At 38.5% G+C, this 17,408-nt stretch overlaps 1 protein-coding gene across 1 annotated transcript in view; it reads right to left on the bottom strand.

The window, feature by feature from the left end:
- Positions 1-17,408, bottom strand: part of CNTNAP2 (contactin associated protein 2) — a 2,193,843-nt gene that overhangs the window by 1,528,466 nt on the left and 647,969 nt on the right. The window contains exon 3 of the mRNA XM_043463954.1: positions 13,252-13,362. Coding sequence (XP_043319889.1) covers positions 13,252-13,362 — 111 coding nt within the window. The remainder of the gene's footprint in view (positions 1-13,251; positions 13,363-17,408) is intronic.

The raw sequence follows: 17,408 nt of genomic DNA, 5'->3' as shown, positions 1-17,408 counted from the left end.
CAAAACTGTTTACTAAGTTCTGAGATAGAAAAAAAAAATACACACACACACACACGGTACACCTTAAAAGACCTCACTTAGCCACCAGAGATGACTTTTGGACAACTATGGAAGGACAAGCAACTTAACAAAGGTTGATGCTATGTATGAAGAACAACCTATTTAATTAAAATCTAGAGGCCAAAAAGAACTGCTGATAAGTTAATACAGTTAAGATGCGGGCTGGCTGGGGTGGGGGCAGTGGAGAAACCCTTTGCCTTCCTGGCCCCCCTGGGAAGCATTTGCTGTGGATTGCCTGCCCTTCCACGGTGAAGAAGGGTCATCACTTCTACCCTGTCTACATGTCCCTCCTGTTGGAACTATTCAAAGCACAGTTTAATCATTCTTTTCCTGGGAACTTATTTGATCCTATAGGAAAGCATGGCCTTATCAAAGAAGAGGCTCCAATAATTACTTATGAAGCTCTAATACCACAGAAACACGCAGACCACAGAAGCAGAAGCACATGATTTCGACTTCCACTCTCTTTAGAACACTTGAGAAGGAACCGTAGGGGAGGAAACAGCGTGTTTCATCATCTTAACAGTACAGCCTTACAGGGCTTATCTCATGTTCTAAGCATCAGTTGAAAGTAAAATAAAAGCAAACAAACAAAAAAAAACTCCAATCAATAATCCTCTGATATACATATGTGCCAGAAAATGACTAGGGAAAAATCCATAAAACATGTATACTTGCACATCGTTCACACATATGCTCTGGCACAAACCTTTTAACACAAAACAGTTCACCCTGGAGGCAGACAGTCTACCTGGCTGCAGATGTCTGGTGACATGGAGATAGCAGATAAAATTCAGACAGGGACCCTCTCACTGAGATAAATAGCATCACCCACCAATTTTAAAGTGGAAGAACAGGTACAAAAGAAGTAAATTCCAGAAGTTACTGAGGAACAAAACAAAGCAAAATAGAAACCTACAACTTGAATTCCTTGCATTGCTAAGCAAATAAAAATAGCTAAGAAAAAGCAAAGTAAAAAGTGACCTTGGAATAAAAACCAGAATAAAGCTTTCTACAATTTGTGTTTACATTTTAACATTAAAGAGGCAAGAACAATAAAAGTAGACTGTCTTGAATGTCATGGTTTATTGTCAGTGATATTCTTGTCAAACATATATCTTGGTTTTAAAGAAATGAAATGAGTAAACAATGCAGATGCAGACTGCTCATTTGCAGAGCATAAAAGGGCAGTGCACCAAAGGAGACTGAACTGATTTGAATTGTTATTAGTGACAGCATTTTCAGAATTTGTATTGCAAGACGTAAATATAAAAGAGTGGGTGATTCTCGTGTTTTTATTCTTCCCAATGAAAAATGGGTGGAAAAAGTCATTAATTTGCTCAAGGTAAAAGGCAAGGGCCTATTCATTGTGATAAGCATGACCTAACCAGGTTGCTAATAGAGCCATTACTAGATTAAATCCGCCCAACTGTCTTAGAAATAACTTGGCCTCTTTTTTTCTCTTATTGAATGAAATAAGGGGGAGGAGGCAAACAGGCAAAAAAGCATGGAACTTTCTCTAATCATAGAAGAGGAGATACTGAAAAATAATGAAGAGTCACTCATCTATTGCAAAAGAAAGGTAATTATAGGATTTGAACTGTATTTTTCACATGTGTGGCTGTTTGTGCCGTAATCACATGGAATGAATCGGTGCTCCTGTGGAGTGCCCCTCACTGGGCAGTGACCTTCATATGATCAGTTGATGTGAATTTCCCATATAGCAACTTGATGGCACGCCCTGCTCATTTCTGACCTTCCTTTCTTCCCAGAGCTACACTGTGGCAAATAGGACACAGAGTGTATTCCTAATGGGCGAAACACAAGATGGAAGGACTGATAGAACACGCTTTGTCACCCAAGGGCACCTGTTACCACGTGGATGCATCAGCTAACACCGAAAACCTCATCTGTGAAAGAAACATCCTGAAATACAAGGGGCATGATTCACCAACTCAACATCATTACCTTCATGGTAACTCTTAACCATTTTAAAAGCAGTGGGAGAAACCAATAGGACCATTTCTCAATTGATCTGCATGAACACACTACGAAATTGATATTTATATGTATATATATTTACGTATATATTTAGAAATGATGACAATAGCAGTTGCTATGGTCACTTATTCTCTCTATTACTGTCTGGACCCCAGTTGGCTACAACAGTGATTAAATAACTTGTGAAATAATTTTTTTGAAACTGAAAAATGTTAGCAAATACCTACTCTTGATTTAACAAATCATCTCAACAGAGAAGCAATAAACCTATGAAGTTTAAAGTGAATGGAAATCTATGCAATAAATATAATTCAATATATTTGTTCATTCATTCAGAAAATGTTCTTTGAAAGTTGAACACAATACTGTGTTAAAGTGCTTTGGGATGATGCCAAGAATTTTATTTAAAAAAAAAATACTTCTGATCAGGTATAAATCATTCACATAAATTCTCCACCTTCTTGGCAGAGAAGTGGAAAATATTAAAGTCTCTCTTTGAATAAAATTAGCAAAGAGCAAAGGGATAATTAAACATCTAATCTCTAAGCATACCACTGGCATCTATTTCGGAATGGTTTAGAAAGAAAAAAATTCAATTTGTAGAAACTCTATTCCATAAATGTTTTCTCCCAGATATCCTGGCTACTTTCAAAAGTTATTTAGTGGAAAATACTTCTGTGCACAAAGGAAGAGGTAGTCCAGACCATTGGATTCTGTAGTGGCTCATGAAGTTTCAGACCGGGGAATTGTGATCCATCTTGGCTACAAGGTGAGGGTGTTCAGAGATGGCAAGGTCCCAGAGATCATCTCATCCAAGTTTCTCATTACAGGAGTGACATAATTAGGGAAATTAACAAAGGGAAGAAGCAGCTCAAGGTCTCTCCAAGGGTAAAAGGGAAACCTACTTCCTCTAACTCCATAGCAACATCCACAAAAAGATATTTAATCTGTCCATCTTCTCAAACTACTATTTAAGTATATTTCTTTATTTCAGATGTCAAGATTTCCCACCCCACATGCCCTAAACTTTATAAGGCAAGTAGCAAACGGCACGGTTTTCAATATTGGCTGGAAAGCAAAATTAGAACACGTAATATAAATTTCATTTTAGACAATTGGTTATTAATATTGTGATATAAAGCTGCTGCTGCTGCTGCTAAGTCGCTTCAGTCGTATCTGACTCTGTGCGACCCCATAGACGGCAGCCCACCAGGCTCCTCCGATCCTGGGATTCTCCAGGCAAGAACACTGGAGCGGGTTGCCATTTCCTTCTCCAATGCACGAAAGTGAAAAGAAAGTGACGTCGCTCAGTCGTGTCCGACTCTTCGCGACCCCTGGACTGCAGCCTACCAGGCTCCTCTGTCCATGGGATTTTCCAGGCAAGAGTACTGGAGTGGGGTACCATTGCCTTCTCCGTGATATAAAGAGAGGGTTAGAAAAGTAATATCCCAGGGTCATTTCGAAGATGGCAGCTTATGATTTTCTTGGTGGCAACTATGAGCTATGGACATGGCAAATGAGCAACTTCCTTCAGACAATTAACATTTCTTCATTTCAAATGCCCGGAATCTAAAAATTCCCTTTCTCTGAGAATAGCATGGAAACATACACATACCACATATAAAAGAGCCAGCACGTGAGGATTTACTTGCCTTGCTCCGTGACAACCGAGCGGGGTGGGGTGGGGAGGGAGACGGGGAGGCTCAGAGGGAGGGGACGTATGCTTACCTGTGGCTGATTCTTGTTGCTGTGCAGCAGAGGCCAACACAATATTGTCGAGCAATTGCCCTCCAATAATTGTATTTTGTTCTATACTTCTCAGTATTATACAATTATAATCTTTGATAATTAAAAAAAAATCTGCTAAACCCACAATCATCATCCATCATATTCTTATCATGCAGCCCTGAAAAGCAGTATTTTTAGAAACAGTAAGTAGTGAAACTCACGGGACACAATTGTAATTCCAAGCATATTAAACACACCTTGTTGAAAACCACTGATGTACAGAATGTTTGGCTAAATTTTATAAGAGCTTCTTTCAGAGTGAGACTGTGTCCTGCTGACTCTAAAGATATTTCATGATGAAGAGTCTCTCTCTAGTTCCCCTAGAGAGTATCACCAAACACAGTATTTGCCTGGCTGATTTAACTGTGAAAAGTGAAAGTGAAAATGTTAGTTGCTCAGTCTTGTTGGACTCTGTGCGATCCCATGGACGGTAGCCTGCCAGGCTCCTCTGTCCATGGAATTATCCAGGCAAGAATACTAGAGTGGGTTTCCATTTCCTCCTCCAGGGGATCTTCCTGACCCACGGATTGAACTAGGGTCTCCTGCACTGCAGGCAGATTCTTTACTGTCTGAGCCACCAGCGAAGCCCATAATTGTGGAAAGGCTGTGTATATATGTGTGTGTTCATAGCTTGCATTCACATCACACACCTTGGGAAACAGTACTCTATGAGAAATGCTACAAAACCCAGCATATATTTCTGTAGGGAACACAAAAGAAGGTATTAAAATTTCATCGTTATAAAATTTGATGCCGAGCAGAAACATAGTAATATTATTTTCAAATTAAAAAGGCATGTCTAAACAAATTTATGAATCATTCCCCAGTAAACATGCTTCCAGCATTCAGTAATTTTTCAAACACATATCAGTGATACAAATGTGTCCTCTATTGCACATTTAATTTTGCAAAACTCCCAGTGAAGTCAGAAATTTGATTAATATTTGAAAATTAAATTTAAAAAATAAATTAAAATTTACTATGTTAGATGGCAACTCTCATTCAATTGAAAAGGCGAATAAAAGACCTACTGATAAGAAGAAGATATTTCAAATATATTTTAAAAACAAGTTAGAATTTTAAAAGATGAGGGGAAAATGATATTTCTGTTATCCCTAAAGTCCAGAACAATTATTTTTGGCTTTTCTCTGTATCTCAAAATTAATAAATATATATATATATATATATATATATATATATATATATATATTACATGGGATTCTATAAGATCTAATTCAAATGATATACAAATAATAGTAACAGAATAACATTTGAAAATCACAGATGTCAGTTCATTTTTATTGAAAGGATTTGAGGTCAGAAAAGTAGGGGGACATTTAAGTATTAGCAGTCTAAAATTTGTGTGAAAAATCATGAAAAAAATTTAAACTTTTTTTTAAATCTTTCAATTATTACAATATCACTTTTATGTTATGTGACGATAGAAGAAAAACACACACATTGGGAAATACACAAAAGCTAGCAATCACTTTTTAAGGAGGCATTGTTTTTGTAATGAGAAACATTTCATTCAATCTGTTATAAAGTATTAATACATGTGGTGCCTTCTGGGGAGTTGAGGGGAATTGATCAGAAAGAGACTAATATTTAAATGCAGTACACTTTGTGTAGATTACTTCATTTAATCTTCATGATGGCTCTGCAAAATTATATAATTGATTTCATTTCAGAATATAAACAGGGGCAGCATACCTGCAGAATTTCCCTGGTAAAATTATTAATAGCACTGCCATGGTCAAAAGTTCCTGGTTTGGATGATAAATTGTATAACCATAATCATAGACATCAGGAAGCTGAGATGCAGAAAGTCAAAATAATTGACTAATACCATCCTCACCCCTGGTTGATTCTGTATTGGAACCTAGTTATGCATGGATACAGCCATTCTTTTTCCACCACTTGGCACCACACGAGAACTGGCAAAATCAGCAGGGCTTTGCAGGAGAGTAATCTGAAGATGAAGAAGTATAACCTGTCCAATAGGAATGTCAAACATCCTGAGAAACTACATAAGAAAAGCAGTTCTCTGGAATTATTATTATTTTTTTCTTCTTGCTCCCAAAGATCTGCTCTTAAAATGCAACTGCTCCTACTGATACTTGGACCAAAGAATTCATACCAAAGCACAATCAATCATCAGTGAGTGGATTAAGAGAAATACTGAATAAGTGGTAGAGGCTAGAGAAGGAAAAAGAAGGGAATTAGTGGAGTGGAAGCTGAAAAAATGGCCAGGGGCATGGCAAGTGGAAACTTTAGTCTACCTCATACTAAGCCTAGATGCTGTAGTCTAAGGGAAGAGCCTTCTCATATAGATTGAGTACACTACCTGATCTGGCGGATACTGATGGCCAGGCCTGGGCAACGGAGAACTGAGGAATGGGTCAGAGGTTGGAGAGAGCAGCAAAGCAGCAGCAGGAGGCATCAATGGTACCAAGTCCTCATGGAATCATTGTAGCCTATTCCCTAGTTCATAGTGTACCAGCTACTGTTCGGGGTTTAATTCATTGTGACAGCTCCTTTTACCACTTAAAGCAGAAAGGGGAGAAGGAATAGAAAGAGGCAAAGGAGGGCTTTCACAAACTTAACTCAGGGACATGAGAACTGACTGTGCAACAGAGGAGAGAAAGCTTCACTTTCCAAGAGCAGCAGGAATGAAGCTCGGAAGAGCAGACAAGGTATGGTGTGATGACTTGCTGAGCACCCGGGTGCTACAAGAGGCAGTCCAACCTGTGTAAGTGTGAGAGTGTGAACTGGAGAAGAGGCTGGCATGCTGCTAATTACCCTCTTGGCCAACAGGAAGCAGAAAAATGGGGAAAGCAATGATAGGGCCAAGCTATGGCATCAAGGCATGATAGGAGTGATTTAACTTCAGTGGTATATTTGAAGAAAAGGGAAGAGATGGACTGCGGTTCTTTCTAGGATACAAGTGTGAACCATTAAGAGACTTGATCCAGTGGTGTTTCCAGATGACTCTTATAGACATATTCCTCCTCAAAGTGCTCATCACTTCTATAGCCTACAAATGCAATCTGTTCTCCCTGCTGGAGGACATAAAGGATGCGCGTGTTCTAAGTTGCTTCAGGTGTGTCCGACTCTTTGCAACCCTATGGACTGTAGCCCACCAGGCTCCTCTGTCCATGAGATCCTCCAGGCAAGAATACTAGAGTGGGTTGCCATGCCCTCCTCTAGGGGATCTTCCAACTCAGGGATCGAACCCGCATCTCTTATGTCCCCTACATCAGCAGGTGGATTCTTTACCACTAGCGCCACCTGGGAAGCCCTGCCACCACTACAAATCTCTGCCCTTGGGTTTAAGAGAGAAGGTGACAGGTTCCTAACACAGATGGGACTATCCAAGAAGCAAACCTAAAAATCTTTCTTTGTTTTTTTCTCTAAAAAGAAAACGTCTGAGGAGCAGCAAGCAGTTCAGCATCTACTAAGAAAAAGTAAGTGGCAAAGGGATGAAAGAGACTTGTTGCAAAATTTCCATCTCTTTTCACTTTCTATCTTCAGGTTAATTCCATTGCAACACTGATAACATTTCATGGTTTTTAATCAGGAGTTCTTTAGTAACTAGATTTATTACAATCAGCTCAGGCCAGAGGAGGTGATTATTAGAATCAGAAAGGTGAGTTTCCCAGGTGCAAGCAGAAGTGACGCAGAGGAAGAGGAATGAGACCAGGGACTTTTCCATCCTCTACCTAGACCCACGTGTTCTCAACCTTTCATCTCTTCTCCAGCATCTGCATCGCTCCTGTCTTATTTATATGTGGCCTGCCATGCTTTGGGGGCTTCCCCGCTGGCTCTGCAGTAAAGACTCCACCTGCAATGCAGGAGACGTGGGTTCGATCCCTGGGTCAGAAAATTCCCCTGAAGTAGGAAACAGCAGCCCACTCCAGTATCCATGCCTAGAAAGTCCCATGCACAGAGGAGCCTGGTAGGCTGCAGTCCCTGGGATCTCAAAGAGTCAGACACACTAAATGACTAAACCGTCACCACCATCATGCTTTACCCCACAGATCTCTTGGTTCCTGAGTTGATGTTGCACAAATAAAACAGATATTCAGATGGCATCAGTTGAGATCATGGGTTCTCTCCCATCACCTGTGGCTACATGGAAGAATGACAGTCCCTTAGGGGAAGTAGACAGTAGAAGGCATGTGGAGTAAAAAGTTTGGCAGAAGAAATGGTTGGCATCTCTAATGTGTTCTTTCTAACAAGGTTGTTGTGAAGATCAAGGGACATTTAGAGCCTATCTGAAGGTATTTTATAATCTGAAAGTACTATATAATAAAGTGGTGGACATCTTACACAAAATTCTCAAAGGTTTAATATCTGTGCTACGTTTTAGAAAGAGTACTCCATCTAATTGCTATTGACTCAGAATGACACAAGCCTGGGAAAGCACCAGTGAATTAAGATAAATCCAGAACACAGAACCATAAGAGGTAGATACTGTTCCAAAACAAACAAAAACTCTTAAAGCAATAGGCTTCAAAAGACATGATAGAATTACAAGTGGATTTTTTTATTTAAACATCTCGTTCGCTCCCCCCACCCCCACCCAGTTTTGTGATGTTTCTGTCCCTGACACCAAGCTTGCACCAGATGGATCTGTATCACAGGAACCCAAAAGCTAAACCCCATTCTGTAAACATGTGTCAATCTGTCATCTGCATGTATATTTGCTTTTATACTCTGCTTTTCTGTGTATTCATAAATCTAGCTCTCTAAAATGTATTTGAAGAATATCATTTAAATAAATGATAAAACTTGAAGCAATGTTTATCAACATAATGCTTAACTGAATTTGTTCTTTCCTGTATTTGTATAATTAGTAAATTACACCCTTCTCTCCTTTTCTGTTAGTATAAGATCTCCCTGCTTTCTAATGGTTATGTGGTGTATAAATCAGATGATTCTTGCCAATAGTCAAGTAAGAAAATATATCTCTAGCATTTATTGCCTCCCTGACATATTCTTTATATTTTTTCTCCCTGTGGAATGCTCTGCTGCCTTTAATTTTAAGATACATAATTTTGTGCTGCACGAAAAACAAAACAATTCTCCATCAATGCTGGACATTAGCCACTTATATCTAAAAATGAATTTCAGTCAGCGTGACTCCTCTTCCAAGGGTGTCTGCCTATAAAATTTATGATGGAATAAAAAGCTTTGTTTTTAATTGAAAGAACCATATGTATTTTTTTTTCTTCTAGAGGAAGTAATCCTCCTCTCTGGTACCTGCTACCTTGATCCACAGTGAGGTTTTTAACCAGGGTCAAGCTAGCCCTGCATATGGGTGTCTTTCATGTACATGCACAGGAACGGCGACCTGATGAGTAGAGATATGGCCAGTGTGTGACCTCAAACAGGTAGATAACGTGGGGTGAGCCAGGGGAGGGCATTATGGGCAACTAGGCACGTACACCTCTGAGAAGCAAGAGAGGTCTCTGGGAGGTAAAATATAAGCAAATAAACTTCCTCGCAGAACAAATGTTGGTAAAATGGGCCATGAGTAAGTGCAAGACTATAGCACCACAAGGCTTTCCCCTATGAACTACAGCATCACATTTTTACCCCAACACATGATAATCCACTGCATCAAAAATCAGAGAGAAGCTGCCAAACAACTGAGAAATCATAAATATTTGAAATAATATTTTGCTTTTGAAACAACTTTTTTATAGGAAATGCATTGTATTTATACTTCTATTTATATACATGTATGTACTGGGCTTCCCTTGTGGCTCAGACAGTAAAGAATCTGCCTGCAATGCAGGAGACCCAGGTTCAATCCCTGGGTCAGGAAGATCCCCTGCAGAAAGGAATGGCTACCCACTCCAGTATTCTTGCCTGGAGAAGCCCATGAACAGAGGAGCCTGGTGGGCCACAGTCCACAGGGTTACAAAGAGTCAGGCATGACTGAGCGACTAATGCTATCTATTGTAGATATAGATGCATACATTCTATAAACTATAAAGAAATCTGTTAAAAAGAAGATGAAGACATTACTCAAATCCCATCTTCCAGGTTAAAAATGAAAGTTAACATTTTAGAAGTTTAATTTCAGATACCTCACTTTACATATATGAGTAGATAGACACCTCTAATTCAAAGTGGCATCCTGTACTATTTTAAAGCAAAAATATTTTAATATAACTTTACTTGAATGAGAGCAACAATAAAAATGTTGATGTGTCTTCATAAAGTGAATTAATTCTAAAAAAACAAAAACAAAATAATCCTGCACTTAAAAGTTATAGCATCCAGTGGCCGCCTGCTCTGAAAGTTTGGGGAGAAAAAGCATATATCTAATCCCATAGTTTGGTATTTAATATTTTAGATTCTACATCTGTAATATTTATACTCTTTCTACAACTGTAATTCCTGGCTGTCTTGTTGTTCAGTTGCTAAGTTGAGACTGACTCTTTGCGACCCCAGAGACTGCAGCACACCAGGCTTCCCTGTCCTTCACCATCCCCTGGAGTTTGCTCAGATTCATGTCCATTGAGTCGGTGATGCTCTCTAATCCTCTCATCCTCTGCAGCCCCCTCTCCTTTTGCCTTCAATCTTTCTCAGCATCAGGTCTTTTCCAGTGAGTTGGCTGTTCACATCAGTGCCAAAGTATTGGAGCTTCAACCTAAGCATCAGCCCTTCCAATGAACATTCAGAGTTGATTTCCTTTAGGATTGACTGGTTTGATCTCTGCTGTTCAAGGGACTCTCAAGAGTCTTCTCCAGCACCAATCTAGTTACGATATTATATTTAAATGATTCACTGCTCAGTCTATCATTAGACTGCGGTTTCTTTATTCTTTTTTTTCACTCATCTCACTGTTGGTTGGGTTGTTTCATATGCATGCCCAAAGAAGTCACACTCTTGACATGATTTGACTTGCTCAAATTCACTAGGTATAACATTTCATCAGTATTCTTTTCCCACAGAACTTCTTAAAAAAATATTTTGAGATTCTGCTTCCTTTCATTAAAGTTGCTTTTGATCTTTCAACATCATGATACTTCTTTTAGGGAATATCACATCCTCTTGACATCAGGAGGTATATGTATAATTTCTTTTCCCTTTTATATGTTGTCCCACATTTATTAGTACTGGACTGGTCTGCATCATAATTATGAATTTGGGTATGGCAAGTTTTCTGTTTCTTGGTTTTTATGTCTGTATTTTTTTTGGGGGGGGGCTGGTTTAGTTTTAGTTAGTTTAATGGAAAAGGAATATATTAAATTTTTCATTATTTGACATATTGAAGGAAAATTTTTGAAAACTTATTTAGTAGCTCAGTTGTGTCTGATTCTTTGTGACCCCATGGACTGTAGCCTGCCAGGCTCTTCTGTCCATGGAATTCTCCAGTCAAGAATACTGGAGTGGGTTGTCATTTCCTGCTCCAGGGGATCTTCCTGACCCAGAGATGGAACCCACATCTCCTGCCCTAGCAGGCGAGTTCTTTATCACTAGCGCCACCTGCGAAGCCCTAATAACACAATAAAAAGAATAACTACACAGATACAGAGAACTCATTGATGGTTCCCAGAGGCAGGGTGTTGAGAGTTAAGTGAAATGAGAGAAGGGAGTCAAAAGGCACGAATTTCCAGTTATAAAATAAGTCTTGAGGATATAATATGCAGTATGCTGACTATAGTTAACAATAATGTCCTACATATGTGAAAGTTACTAAGAAACTAGATCTTAAAGTCCTCACTGCAAGAAAAAATGTTTGTGTATAGTGATGGATGTTAACTAGACTTATTGTGGTGATCATTTTGCAATACATACAAATCTGCATACATGAAATCATTATGCTGTACATTTGAAGCTAATATAATGTTACATCAATTATACCACAATTTAAAGTAACAGCACATTGAAAAAAATAGCTGATGAATACCACTTTTAAATCAAAGCTGTACACACACACACGCACACACATATATATTTGAAATTTATATTCCTCTATCTTTGCCTGTGTATCTCTTTCACCAATTTTTTTTTCTGATTATGATATCTTTATACTTCCCGGAATTTCTGTATATATATTATTCTACTTTTTCCTTATGTATTTTTTTCCTCCCTTTTGTTCTTTCTGATTCTCTCTGATATTTTTTTCTCTCTGTTCTGATATCTCTTCTTTCTTCCCATCTTCTTTTTTCCTCCCCCTTTGGGTTTTCTCCTGTTTTCTTTTTTCAACCTTTGTTCATGCTTTTTCTCTCCCTGTTTTCCTTCCTTCTTTAATTTTTCACATTTTCCCCTCTGAATTTATGATTTAAGCTTAGCATCTCTTGTCTTACTGAATAAAAATTATGGTCTCTGTCAGTTAATACATATTTATCTAAGAAAATACTGTATCTTTCCAAGTTGTCATTCATTGATATTTATACCAGGATTTCTTTGAAGCAAAAGTTTTAAGTTTCTGTTCTTAATTATCTCTTTTACCCTCTATTAGCTGCTGTCCACTTTGAAATCATCAATTACTAATTATAATGGTACTATGACTTTAAAGTCTAAAAGTTAAATTTTAGCTGCAAATATACAAAATTTTTCACATGACTTTAATAACAAAGCTAAATTCTGGGCACTACTAGGGGAGAAACTGCAAAGAGTCATAATTTTTCATCCTGCCTTTTCAATAGAAACTAAATGTGTACATTAATAAAAGGAGAAAAAACAGTTAATACAAAGTATTCTTCCTCATGCATGGTACATATATTTGGAACCTATTCTTTTTAACATCTTTCTAAATGATTTTCTGATTAACAAGTATTTCCTTAACTCAGAATTTTTTATGTCATTTTGAACTCATTATCATATGAACTCCAAAAATTCTTCCTCTTTAATTTACCATCCCTATTTGCAGCTTAAATTTTTTTTCTATATCACCCCACAATAGTTGTTGCTGTTTAGTAGCTCAGTCGTGTCTGACTCTTTGTGACCCCATGGACTAAGCCCACCAGGCTCCTCTGTCCATGGGATTTCCCAGGCAAGAATACTGGAGTGGTTTGCCATCTCCTTCTCCACAGAATCTTTCCGACTAAAGGATCGAACCCACATCTCCTGCATTGGCGGGCAGATTCTTGACCATTAGCGCCACCTGGGAAGCCGTCCATAGTGGCTACAAAAAATTCTTCCATTTTAATACATCATCTGTTATTTCCAGCCCAATTTTATCGATATCATTCCAAAATAGTGGCTACAAAACAGGCTTACAGGAAGTGTGTCTATGACTGTTAACAGAAGTGGGAGGAATGATTTTGGTTGTCAAGCCACTAGCTGCTGTACAATAAAATATACTTTAAAAATGCTGTGTAAATATAACATGTTCTTACATAACACATTTGTTGACAAATGAATTGAAAGTTGCCTTACCCCCTCGCTTGTTGATCTTGGCATAGCCAGGTGAATAGCTCCCAGACATAGAGGATGAGCTGCTGAAAGCTGCATGGTGTAGTCCAGACACAAGTGGCTCATCACATTTTTCTGAAAAGAAAAGAAAGCCAGCTTTAATAAAGAGTGAATAATCACTGACATGTTTTTGTTAAAATCACTATTGAATACAATGAAAATTTTAAGGTACATGATACATCTAGCAAACGATCATAATTTATATAACTTAACGCTGATGATTCTAATGAACCCTAGCACAGTTTCAACAGCCTTCTGATTTTCAAGTTATAGCTATGATAAAGTGCATTATTCCAAAGGACCTCAATGCAGGCCTGCTATCTCAGAATCATGAATGAAGTTGTGGCTGTTTGTTTAACAAGATTTTGGATTTGGGGTCTCCTCAAAATCTTCAATTATTTATTCATTATAAGGATTCAGGGTTAGAAATATGAGCTTGGAGGAGAGAAGACCAGGAGGAATAATATCCAAACTAAAAAATTAGGAAGGAGATACCAGTAAGAAAGAACACAAGATAAGCACCAACACAAGAGCATTGCTGTCTAAAATTTTAGTCAGTTCTCATTACACTTGACCAATCAACTGCACTGGAATTCTAATTTTTACTTGGCTTCTGCGCTGACATGAACTATTCCCACCCCCTCCTTCTATACTACTGCTGACTCTCCCATTCCACTTTGATGGGTGGTTCTCACCTTCCTAGTGTCTATATACATTAAAGTGCCCAGGACTCAACTCTTGGAGCTCTTCTTTGCATCCTCTTGGTCTCTGGGAGACTGCATCAGGTGCTATGTCTTGTCATATTGGAATACCCCAAATCCTACCATCTCACTTTGCTGATCCCCTGTTCCAGGCAGCCATTGGCCATCACTTATGTGACTGCAGTCTTCCTTCCTCCTCCTTTGCCAGAGTCCTCCTGTACACAGCAGCCAAAAGGGCAATTTAAAAAATACACAGGTGGGCAAGGTTGTTCCTGCACTCAAAATATCCTCTGGCTCCTGCTCTCAGTCACTTGGAATGAAGTCCAAGGTCCCCCAGTGACCCACAGCAGCCTCCACACCGATCACATCCTCCAGCATCCTTGTCCATTACTGTCCAGCCACCCTTTCCTTCCGACTGCAACTACAGACCTGCTCCTGCCATGACCTTTGCTGTTACTCTTCCAATGACCTCAAGGCTCATCCCTCCAGGCTCCGTTTAATGTTATCTCTCACAAGGCAGACAAGCTTTCCCAGTCTACCCAGCTATAGGAGTACCCACTGCCCTCGCTCTCTGTACCACGCCTCACTCTATTTTCCTTCACAGCATTTACAGCCAGCTGATGTGTTGTGTTTTCATGCATTCAATTGCTTGGTTGCTTTTCTCTCCCATGAGACTGGAAGCTCCATGGAAATAAAGGTTTTAAGAGTTTGCTTAATGCCTCCTTTCCAGTGATCTGAATAGCACCTGGCACTTGGCACATACTCTAATGACATTTTGTAGACGGGAGGGAGGAAGCAAGGGAGGGAGGGAGGAAGATAGAGAGGGAGAGAGAAAGGGAGGATGGAAGGAAGGGAGGAAGGGAAAACAAGGACAACTAAACGTGACAGACTCAAAGAGTCTCAAAGCACGATGCTACATTATGTGACATAGCACCTAAGTTTTAGAGAGATGTCCTAAATCCCCAACAAGTGTTTACACATGCTCAGTATTCCATTCAATATGACACAGAGCTACACTGTATATTCTGAATGACTTCTCCCTCAGATATTCACAAACAGGAAGAAAAAAGAAAAAACTAGCAATAGAAGGAATGGACCAGTTTTCTCGAAAAGCCATTCAAGTGGAGTGAAGTCCCCAATGATCCTGGGGAAATGAATTATTTTTCATTATCTCACCACTCCAGTGTGTACAAAACGGAAGTTATGAGGAATACATCCATCCTTGTAAAACATAGTTAGATTGCTTACTTTTCTCAGTTATGCTGCGAGTGCCTCTGAGCAATGTGGCATGTATGTGTGAATATATTCCCCAGAAAGTTAAATGTAAATGACTGAAAACAGGACCATGACATTTATTTTAGAAATATCAGTTTACAAAGTGAGAGTCCACAGTGAAGGGTTTCATATTAATTGTTTAAAAATTTACTATTATTTTAGCTGCCGTTGATAACACATATAAAACCCTGATTTTCTAACATCTGTCAGTCTAACTTTGTACAAGTTTTGATGTATGTTCTGCATTGAACTTTAACGAGAAACTATTACTTCAGAATTTTCCATTATATTAAAAATGTGCTAATGTTTACTCATTTTTATTTTATTCATTCAAATAAAACAAAAAATTATGACATGTAGACACTATTCTATACAAAATACACAACCAATAACCAACAAGAACCTACTTTACAGCACAGAGAACTATACTCAATCTTTTGTAAAAATCTATAAGGGAAAAGAATCTGAAAAAGATTCCAAAACACTTTGCTGTAACCTGAAATCAACTGCACTTCAACAAAATATAAAATACACTTTAAAAAATTTACAGAAGAACCTATGTTGTGTCAGACCCAGGAAATGCAGCAGTAGATGAAACTAACAATGTTCCTGTCCTCATGTAATTTATGTTTCAGTAGAAACTAAAAACTAGCTAAAACAAAAACAAACAGGTAAAAATGTGAATTCATAGGATGGGATGGTGATAAAAACTACCGAGACACACAGAATATGAAAGAGGGGCTAGGAGGCTGGGGGTAGGGTGGAGGTTGAGAGAGTTGCAGGCTTTGGGTGCCTAGCCAAGAAAAGTCTCTTTGATTGGGTGACGTCTGAGTAGTAACCAAAGAAAAGAGGACAAATGCTCTGACAGAGCTCAACAGGACCAGGCCAGGAGAAACTTTTTTCTGTCCAAACCTGCTTAGCAGGAGTAACCTGGGAAATCCCAGGGCAGAGGAGCCTGGCTATAGTCCATGGGGTTGCAAAGAGTCACAACTAAACAACAATACTTGACAATAAGGAATAACACATTATCCCAAAGTCAGTATTCAACGAATACATAGCTCCATGTTACACATGGTAAATAATTAAAATAAAATTGATAATTAAGAGATCCATTTAACTCACTTAAATTTAGAACTTAAATACAGCAGTTTATAAAATCTGAGGATAGTTTATCCTTATTATTTGTTTTTTTAAGTTTGATTTCCATAACAAATTAGTCTTTATACCAAATTAAATTTTTGTCACTAATTTTTAAAGACTCAGATAAATCAGAATAACAAAATTCAAGTAAAACTGAGATCAAGAAAGGTAAGAGCATATAAAAGATTATCTATTTTTTAAAAAGTACCATAGAATTATTATCATAATTTAAGGATCAGATATCTCACAATCCTCTAAGTTGAGACAAAATCTATAACTGCATAATTAAGCAAGAAAACTGTCACATGAATTATATGTTCTCCTGAAAGAGGATAGTCACAAAAATTTTTTATGATCTTTTCCCCTGCTTTGCACTGTTCTAATCACTTTGGGCAATAAAATATCTTTCTATGTATGTATTTCCCATTCTCTCATGAGTGGTAACAATATATGGACCCACATAAAGTAATTAAACATGAAACAAGAAAATAACACCAGGTGTAATTCAATGCTGACTAAAACATAATCAAATCCTGAAAGTAACAAGTAAGTTAAAAATACAGGACTGTGGTTTAGGTGACCTTGTCACTCCTGGCTTTCTCCTGTGTGTGTGACCTTGAGTTCACCCCTGGCTTTCTCCTGTGTGTGACCTTGAGTACGTCAGTTAACCCCTTTCTACGGATGAAAGTGTGAAAGTGTTAGTCACTCAGTTGTGTCCAACTCTTTGCGGCTCCATGGACCGTAGCCTGCCAGGTTCCTGTCTCCATGGGATTCTCCAGGCAAGAACACTGGAGTGGGCTGCCGTTCCTTTCTCCAGAGGATCTTCCCAACCCAGGGATCAAACCCGAGTCTCCCGCATTGCAGGCAGATTCTTTACTATCTGAGCCACCCTGACTCACATATAATATGAAGAAATTAGCTAAATTTCTCTCAAACTCTAATGCCCTCAAACACTGTCAAGGACAAGAGTCCACAACCATGTCCCCCACACCAAATCTGGCCCAC

Source organism: Cervus canadensis, chromosome 3 (assembly GCF_019320065.1).
Source record: "Cervus canadensis isolate Bull #8, Minnesota chromosome 3, ASM1932006v1, whole genome shotgun sequence".
Taxonomy (NCBI): Eukaryota; Metazoa; Chordata; class Mammalia; order Artiodactyla; family Cervidae; genus Cervus; species Cervus canadensis.
Note: the sequence above shows the minus strand (reverse complement) of the source record. Positions and strands in the feature narration are given on the sequence as shown.